This window comes from Gobio gobio (genome assembly GCF_949357685.1).
Source record: "Gobio gobio genome assembly, chromosome: 19".
Classification (NCBI taxonomy): domain Eukaryota; kingdom Metazoa; phylum Chordata; class Actinopteri; order Cypriniformes; family Gobionidae; genus Gobio; species Gobio gobio.
In genome coordinates, this window is record NC_137112.1 from 4,142,668 (window position 1) to 4,152,269 (window position 9,602).

At 44.3% G+C, this 9,602-nt stretch overlaps 1 protein-coding gene across 1 annotated transcript in view; it reads left to right on the forward strand.

The window, feature by feature from the left end:
- Positions 1-1,205: 1,205 nt before the first annotated feature.
- The window catches only part of LOC307142827 (inhibin beta B chain), a 20,711-nt gene continuing 12,314 nt past the window's right edge, over positions 1,206-9,602 (forward strand). The window contains exon 1 of the mRNA XM_079843951.1: positions 1,206-2,228. Coding sequence (XP_079700077.1) covers positions 1,844-2,228 — 385 coding nt within the window. The 5' untranslated portion in view covers positions 1,206-1,843. The remainder of the gene's footprint in view (positions 2,229-9,602) is intronic.

Genomic DNA, 9,602 nt, shown 5'->3' on the forward strand with positions numbered 1-9,602 from the left:
CAATAGCTATAGTACTTTATTATGATATAATAACATAATATGTTGTGTGTGTGTATGTGTATTGTGAGTTCTTATTTTGGCGAGCGATGGCGCTGTTTTACAACTTTAAACTTCATCAGTGAGGCGCTCTCAGTTACAAACCACTGGACTACTTTATTCAGATAAATGTTAAAGAAAAAATGACCCCTTAGTCAAGTACTTTTTATTTTAAGACACATCCTTTGCACTTGTTCTATTTAAAAACAACCACTATGGTGTTTTTTTTAGCCATAGCTTTGTTTCCACACTCTTTCTGTGAGAGCTGCTTTAAAGGAGCTCCTCTGGCGCCTGTTTAACCCGTTTACGAGTTCACACGTTCATTCACAAAACCAGTTAAAAGTTTTGCTCATTTACTTTCCAAGACTGAAACCTGCTGGCTTTAAATGGTTTGATTCAAAGGGGATGCTTCAGCACTTCCAGACCCACAGTTCGCTCTTTGTTTTTATAAACAGAAACATTTGAGCACCTAAAATCATGTCCTTTTTGCTTTTAGTAGCAAAATAATAAGTGTCTTTTCACTTTTAGTAAGGATTTGTTGATCTGGATAAATACACTATAGAAACGTTGGGTTGTTTCAACCCATGTTTGGGTCAAATATGGACAAACCCAACCGTTGGGTTTTTTTTTTAAACGTTGGGTTTAAACATTTAAACCAACCGTTGGTTTAAAAAAACGTTGGGTTTAAAAATTTAAAAAATATATGAAACCAACGGTTGGGTTTGTCATCAGTTGAAACAACCCAGAATTTTTTTGAGTGCACATAGGCCTACTGAAATGTAACAATAATTAGGCTATAAGTAATTTATTATGATATAATAGAATAATATTTTGCACACTGCATGACTACAACCATTTATAGTCTGTCTGTTTCGCTTTTGTTAAACCCATTTTAACTCGCCGAAATTAGATTTCATTGGACAGATGAACTGACATGATCACATGGGACACGATCTACTGAATTCTATAATATTGTGCATTTCAACACATTTCGATAAGCTTCACGTTTTGTTTCTGCTGAAAATGTGCATTGGTCCTGTCAGGGTCTCTACCTTTCTAACCCTGTGGAGTTGGCGGATCGTCCCACGTGGTTCTTGAGTCCCGTATAAAAACTTTCCAGAGGCTCCAAAGCGGCACAATGTCTGTTTGCGCGAGAAAAACGCCGGAGCTCCCGAACACCATCCCGAGAGCTATGATGAAGAAGTATTTGGGAAACGTACACTGGAAGTCAAAATGTCCAACGCAAGAGGACGGGATCTTCATCTGAAGAACTAAAATAAAGGCAAAAAGGCGAATGATTATTTGGGAAGGCTGTGGGGAAACTGACTGGTTTGCGCTCGCTTCCCTTCACCATGGATGATTTTAACGCAATAGAGTGAAGAAATCAGCAGGACAGATCATAACAGCTCCTTTGTTTAGTCTGTGGGCTTTTTTTGACGCGTAATACACTGAGGTTTTCAGTCATGCCATGACGCATCGGACTTGTGCGTAAAAGCGCGGCTGTACGTGGACATTTCTCAAGAGCTCCGCTTACTTTCTTATTTACATCATTCACGATTCGGATGGTGTGCCGGGCCTTTCTCACGGTGATATCGATCCGAATTGAATAGAACACATCGCGGAGTGACCAAAGACAAGACTCAACCGGAGGGACATATTAGCCGCTTTACAGGATTTACTGCTTTTGCGTTTGGATATTACAGCCTTTCCCCACTTTTTAAGTGCCACTTTTTTTTGGAGGTGGAGAAGGCGGATACGAACTTGGCCGCTTCCATCTCCATCAACCCAGCCGTTATCATCACAGAAGATGAAAAACTTGATGTTCGAAGTGCTTTGTTTTGCGTCCTTCCTCATCTCCATCCGCTGCACACCGGCACCGGACACCGACGCGCGGAGCATCAGCCCGAGCTGCGCGTCCTGCGGGCTCAGCCAGACGGATGGACCGACGCGCGTGGACGTGGATTTCCTGGAGGCGGTGAAGAGGCACATCCTGAGCCGGTTACAGATGAGGGACAGACCCAACATCACCCACCCCGTCCCGAAGGCGGCGATGGTGACCGCGCTCAAGAAGCTCCACGCCGGGAAGGTGCGCGAGGACGGGAGGGTGGAGATCCCGAACCTGGACGGACACGCCGCGTCCATGAACGAGGTGGAGGAGGAGACGTCGGAGATCATCAGCTTCGCCGAGACAGGTGTGTTACCGTGCGCGCGCGTTTACGCGCCGCCGCCGCTATGATTGAGACAATTACATCTTGACTATCAATCAACTAAGAGTCGGTTAAAAGATTTGATGAATATATAGCGGGGCATGTTGTCACAATAAAAATATAGCCTACTGTGAAAAACGAAACACCATAGAAATATTAAACTGTACCCAACAAACACTAAATTATTAAGACGTGTGACAACTTGCCCCGGCCTACTTTCAGTTCAGATGCATTGTCTATATAAGTCACGGATATTACACAAATATTGCCTTTTTAATCTGGAAGGCACAAAAGTGATCCTAGAAAGGGGTTTGAAATCCTCAAAGAGAGAAAAGCACCAAAACTCTCTTGTGACAACTTGCCCCGGCTTACTTTCAGTTCAGATGCACTGTCTATATAAGTTACAGATATTACACAAATATTGCATTTTTAATCTGCATGTCACATAAATGATTATTGAAATCATCAATGAGAGAAAATGGTGACAACTTGCCCCGATACTCTTTACTGTTGCGACGAAGGGATTTCTCCAATACATTATTTTTTTATAATTGGTTATTTGGGGCATTTCTGGCTGCTAGATGAATCTCTGGAGATTCAAAAAAGTTGGTCTTTAAAGCATCAGCACATCTAATCTTTTCGTTCCATTCAGAGGAGCATCCAAAAGAGCATTTAGGGGTCAGGGATCACATAGAAAACTGTTCATGCATCCACAATCCTGTTAAAGAATCAAACTAAAGCCAACTTATAAATCATCAAATGCATCACAGATCTATCATATGGCAGCGGTGAAACATGAAAACACACACCGCCCAACTTTCAGTGGACTTGTGTTTAGTACACAGGACTGGGAAACACTAAAAGTGTGTGAAATGCTGTTAAATAAACGTCCACAGACAAAGACAAAAGGTGTTTCATGCACGTCTTTTCTGTTGACGTCAAATAGCTAGTAATTTAATATCAGTTAATGCAATAAAGAGGACGATGCACAAAACGCACATTCAGAGCCACTGAATCACATCCCATCCTTCATTTTTTCCACTTAAATATCCTGTTACATTCAAAAATCCGCCACATTATGCAAGTAAAATGGGATGCAAAGAGCGTTTCATGTTGACTTCAAGTTTTTTCAGCAATGTATTGTAGAATTTGCTAAACAAATTCAGCAGCTTTGCAGCACATCTGAGTTCAGGTCAAACGGCGATCAGAGGCAAAGGCGTCCATGAAGTCCCGCACGAGATCGCAAGACCCATTTGGGCCGCAATTATTCAATCCCAGTGCAGGCCTGGACCTTTGACCCTTTGTGCTGTGTTGCTCCGTGCCTGCCAAGACGAGGCTTGCACCCGGACGAGATCCAGGAACCGAGATGGATGGAGACTGAAAATGAGTGGGGAACATTCCTGATCCATCGATGTGTTCCTCGTGCCTTTGCAAAATGTATTGCTGAAAGGCAATTGTTTTGGTTTTATTCTCTCATGAAACCCATTTAACATCCATAATGGGACATATTTCTGATGAAACAAGACAAAGCATTAAACAATAATGTTTTTAGTCTCAAGGATTTTTATAGATAGAGTGAAGGTGGTTGAGATTGCAGTCATTTTAGACGTAGAGAAGTTATTATATTTTAATAAAAATATTATGACGAATACTTTTTATATATAAAAAAACATGCACTGATGAATCATTCAGTCGGCACATACATAAAATGCAGCTCAAAGTGCGTCACAGGTCAGAATATATAACTAAATTAATTAAATAAATGAAAAAGGAAGAGTAAATGTATATTAATTTATTATCTATACACTTCATTAGTATGTCATAAAACATTTATATAGTGCGTAATGCTTTGCTTATGAATAAGGAAGTTGAAACAAATAATATTATATTTTAATAAAAAGATTATATACTGATGAATCATTCAGTCGGCACATACATAAAATGCAGCTCAAAGTGCGTCTGAGGTCAGAATATATAACTAAAAGATCAAATGTATATTAATTTAATTTAGTCATAAAAACATTTATATAGTGCGTAATGCTTATGAATAAGGAAGTTGAAACAAATAATAATAACGATAATAATACTAATACAATTCTGAATAAAAAAAATATATAATAGAGCCCAATGATGAAGTTTGTGTTTATAAAATATAATACTATATAATATATGTAAATGAGCTCAAAGTGCTTCACAGATCATCTGTTTGATCGGCCTAGCCTTCAAATCACAATCTGGCCCTTGTCAAACTTGCTCAAATCCTTCCGCTTGCCCATTTTTCCTGCTTCTAACACATCAACTCTGAGGACAAAATGTTCACTTGCTGCCTAATATATCCCACCCACTAACAGGAGATGAAGAGATCATCAGTGTTATTCACTTCACCGGTCATAATGTTATGCCTAATTGGTATATATAGATATAGATATATAGTGCTGTCAAATGTGATTAATCGATTTGACAGCACTAAAAATACATGAAATAGTAAAAAAAGTTAGACACCTCCATATCTTACTCAAAGTCCAACTCAAAACATGACATTAGGAAAGTACCGAATTAAGCACAAACGTTCTGAGAGCGGACAGTTTTCTGCGGTTGTAGTGATTGGATGAAGCCGTCATGGAGTGGATTGTGGGAGCCGTGAAGCCGCTGGCACATCCGTAAAGCCGGTCTCATTAGGATGCGGGGTGACCTCAGGACATGGAGCTCTGGAAGACGTCCAGAATCCTCTTGAGGATCTGGTTCTCTGTAAGAATGGCGCTGCCCTGCGCTGGCAGAGGCCAAGTGAGTCCCTCGAGGTTTCTGTGACATCTTAATGGTGTGTGGAGACTCAGGTGAGGCCGGGTGCCAGCAGAGCTCGCGCGGTCCATTAGAGCCGATGACGAATGTGCTCCGCGCTTCGCAAAAGGCCTGAATCAAAGCGGGAAGCCGTCCAGCCTGTAATCATGTGTTCAGCCCTCGTCGCTGCTCGCTCTGAGCTTTGATTTGGCCAGCTGGAACCGGCCGTGATCGTAAAAACACTGTCCCTCCTGCGCTCAGTTTAGTAGTGTTGTAGTCAAGACCACCTAAACCAAGACCAAGACTAGACCAAGATTTTGTGGGGTTGAGACCAAGACAAGACCAAGACCAGACCAAGACAAGACCAAGATTTTGTGGGGTTGAGACCAAGACAAGACCAAGACCAGACCAAGACAAGACCAAGAGTTTGTGGGGTTGAGACCAAGACAAGACCAAGACCAGACCAAGACAAGACCAAGATTTTGTGGGGTTGAGACCAAGACAAGACCAAGACCAGACCAAGACAAGACCAAGATTTTGTGGGGTTGAGACCAAGACAAGACCAAGACCAGACCAAGACAAGACCAAGATTTTGTGGGGTTGAGACCAAGACAAGACCAAGACCAGACCAAGACAAGACCAAGATTTTGTGGGGTTGAGACCAAGACAAGACCAAGATTTTGTGGGGTTGAGACCAAGACAAGACCAAGACCAGACCAAGACAAGACCAAGATTTTGTGGGGTTGAGACCAAGACAAGACCAAGACCAGACCAAGACAAGACCAAGATTTTGTGGGGTTGAGACCAAGACAAGACCAAGACCAGACCAAGACAAGACCAAGATTTTGTGGGGTTGAGACCAAGACAAGACCAAGATTTTGTGGGGTTGAGACCAAGACAAGACCAAGACCAGACCAAGACAAGACCAAGATTTTGTGGGGTTGAGACCAAGACAAGACCAAGACCAGACCAAGACAAGACCAAGATTTTGTGGGGTTGAGACCAAGACAAGACCAAGATTTTGAGGGGTTGAGACCATGACAAGACCAAGATTTTGTGGGGTTGAGACCAAGACAAGACCAAGATTTTGAGGGGTTGAGACCAAGACAAGACCAAGATTTTGTGGGGTTGAGACCAAGACAAGACCAAGATTTTGTGGGGTTGAGACCAAGACCAGACCAAGACAAGACCAAGATTTTGTGGGGTTGAGACCAAGACAAGACCAAGATTTTGTGGGGTTGAGACTAAGACAAGACCAAGACCAGACCAAGACAAGACCAAGATTTTGTGGGGTTGAGACCAAGACAAGACCAAGACCAGACCAAGACAAGACCAACATTTTTTTTTTGGGTTGAGACCAAGACAAGACCAAGATTTTGAGGGGTTGAGACCAAGACAAGACCAAGATTTTGTGGGGTTGAGACCAAGACAAGACCAAGATTTTGTGGGGTTGAGACCAAGACAAGACCAAGGATTTTGTGGGGTTGAGACCAAGACAAGACCAAGATTTTGTGGGGTTGAAACCAAGACAAGACCAAGATTTTGTGGGGTTGAGACCAAGACAAGACCAAGATTTTGTGGGGTTGAGACCAAGACAAGACCAAGACCAAGACCAGACCAAGACAAGACCAAGACCAAGACCAAGACCAAGACCAAGACCAGACCAAGACAAGACCAAGACCAAGACCAGACCAAGACAAGACCAAGATTTTGTGGGGTTGAGACCAAGACAAGACCAAGATTTTGTGGGGTTGAGACCAAGACAAGACCAAGACCAAGACCAGACCAAGACAAGACCAAGACCAGACCAAGACAAGACCAAGACCAAGACCAAGACCAGACCAAGACAAGACCAAGATTTTGTGGGGTTGAGACCAAGACAAGACCAAGACCAGACCATGACAAGACCAAGATTTTGTGGGGTTGAGACCAAGACAAGACAAGACCAGACCAGACCAGACCAGACCAGAACTCCTTAAATTAATTTAAAAGATCCATATCTACTGTCTGAGAAATGACTTATATTTAAAAACAATTAGAAAAGGAAAACACTATAACGCTATTACCAATCAAATCACTAACAATAAAACTCATGGCACAGAAGTTGCATCTGAATTGGTACAATAACACCTGCATAAATAATGTTCAGATTAATTTAACGTTAAAACATTAACATTATTGAACAGTCACGGAATCCTTTATTCAACTGATTTGTTCAAAGCAGCTGATTCGTTTAATAACGAAATGTTGCCGAATCAGAAAAGACACAGTTTCAAATGTCCTTTAATATTGACTTCTTGTTTATTGAATGTTTGTATAAATCAATATCATTGGCAATCTTATATTCATGAAAACAGCTCTCTTGCGATATTGCTTAATTATATTCTGTTATATAAAAAACGAAATCTCATAATTTTGTGGGCATTTATATTAATTTTGGGCATTTTTGAGACGATGCTGCATTGATTTTGAACCCGGCAGCACAGTAACAAAATAAATCACATTACAAAAAAAGTTATTGATTGCATTTTAAGCTGTAAGTATTACATCAAAGTACATTAATGATGTTAAATCAATTTAGTGATATCCTTGCAGTTGTGGTCTTGACTGGTCTTGAGATAAAATCCCGAGTCCTCTAAGTCCGAGACCAAGACAAGACCAAGACCATCAAAAAATGGTCTTAAGACCGGTCTCGAGCACTACAACACTAGCGTTTAGGCATCACTATTGCTCATACTCAGGGTTAGAGATCTCATGCTTTTCAGAAATAGTTCCTGATAGCAATTAATAATTAAAGTGTTATACACAGATCAGGCCTAATATTGTGTTGGTCCCCCTTTTGCTGACCCGTCGAGGCCTTGTGTGGTTATTAATTGTACATATGTTTTTTCTGTACAGCACTTTGGTCAACTGTGGTTGTTGTAAAGTGCTTAACAAATAAAGTTGGTATGGTATGGATTCCACTAGACCCCTGAAGGTGTGCTGTGGTATCTGGCACCAAGATGTTAGCAGCAGATCCTTTAAGTCCTGTAAGTTGCGAGGTGAGGCCACTTGTTTGTTCAGCTCATCCCACAGATGCTCGATTGGATTGAGATCTGGGGAATTTGGAGGCCGTGTCAACGCCTCAAACTCATGTTGTGCTCCTCAAACCATTCCTGAAGCATTTGTGCTTTGTGGCGGCGCATTATCTGCTGAAAGAGCCACAGACAGCAGGGAATACCGTCTCCATGAAAGGCTGGACATGGTCTCAACAATGCTTAGGTAGGTGGTGCGTGTCAAAGTAACATCCACATGGATGGAGGACCCAACGTTTCCCAGCAGAACATTGCCCAAAGCATCACTGCCTTCGCTCCCCACGTGCATCAATGAGCCTCGGCCGCCCATGACCCTGTGGCCGGTTCTCCACTGGTCCTTCATGACCCTGTGGCCGGTTCTCCACTGGTCCTCCATGACCCTGTGGCCGGTTCTCCACTGGTCCTTCATGACCCTGTGGCCGGTTCTCCACTGGTCCTCCATGACCCTGTGGCCGGTTCTCCACTGGTCCTCCATGACCCTGTGGCCGGTTCTCCACTGGTCCTTCATGACCCTGTGGCCGGTTCTCCACTGGTCCTCCATGACCCTGTGGCCGGTTCTCCACTGGTCCTTCATGACCCTGTGGCCGGTTCTCCACTGGTCCTCCATGACCCTGTGGCCGGTTCTCCACTGGTCCTTCATGACCCTGTGGCCGGTTCTCCACTGGTCCTTCATGACCCTGTGGCCGGTTCTCCACTGGTCCTCCATGACCCTGTGGCCGGTTCTCCACTGGTCCTCCATGACCCTGTGTCCGGTTCTCCACTGGTCCTCCATGACCCTGTGGCCGGTTCTCCACTGGTCCTCCATGACCCTGTGGCCGGTTCTCCACTGGTCCTTCATGACCCTGTGGCCGATTCTCCACTGGCTGGTTCTCCACTGGTCCTTCATGACCCTGTGGCCGGTTCTCCACTGGTCCTCCATGACCCTGTGGCCGGTTCTCCACTGGTCCTTCATGACCCTGTGGCCGGTTCTCCACTGGTCCTCCATGACCCTGTGGCCGGTTCTCCACTGGTCCTCCATGACCCTGTGGCCGGTTCTCCACTGGTCCTTCATGACCCTGTGGCCGGTTCTCCACTGGTCCTCCATGACCCTGTGGCCGGTTCTCCACTGGTCCTTCATGACCCTGTGGCCGGTTCTCCACTGGTCCTTCATGACCCTGTGGCCGGTTCTCCACTGGTCCTCCATGACCCTGTGTCCGGTTCTCCACTGGTCCTCCATGACCCTGTGGCCGGTTCTCCACTGGTCCTCCATGACCCTGTGGCCGGTTCTCCACTGGTTCTTCATGACCCTGTGGCCGATTCTCCACTGGCTGGTTCTCCACTGGTCCTTCATGACCCTGTGGCCGGTTCTCCACTGGTCCTCCATGACCCTGTGGCCGGTTCTCCACTGGTCCTTCATGACCCTGTGGCCGGTTCTCCACTGGTCCTCCATGACCCTGTGGCCGGTTCTCCACTGGCCGGTTCTCCACTGGTCCTTCATGACCCTGTGGCCGGTTCTCCACTGTTCCTC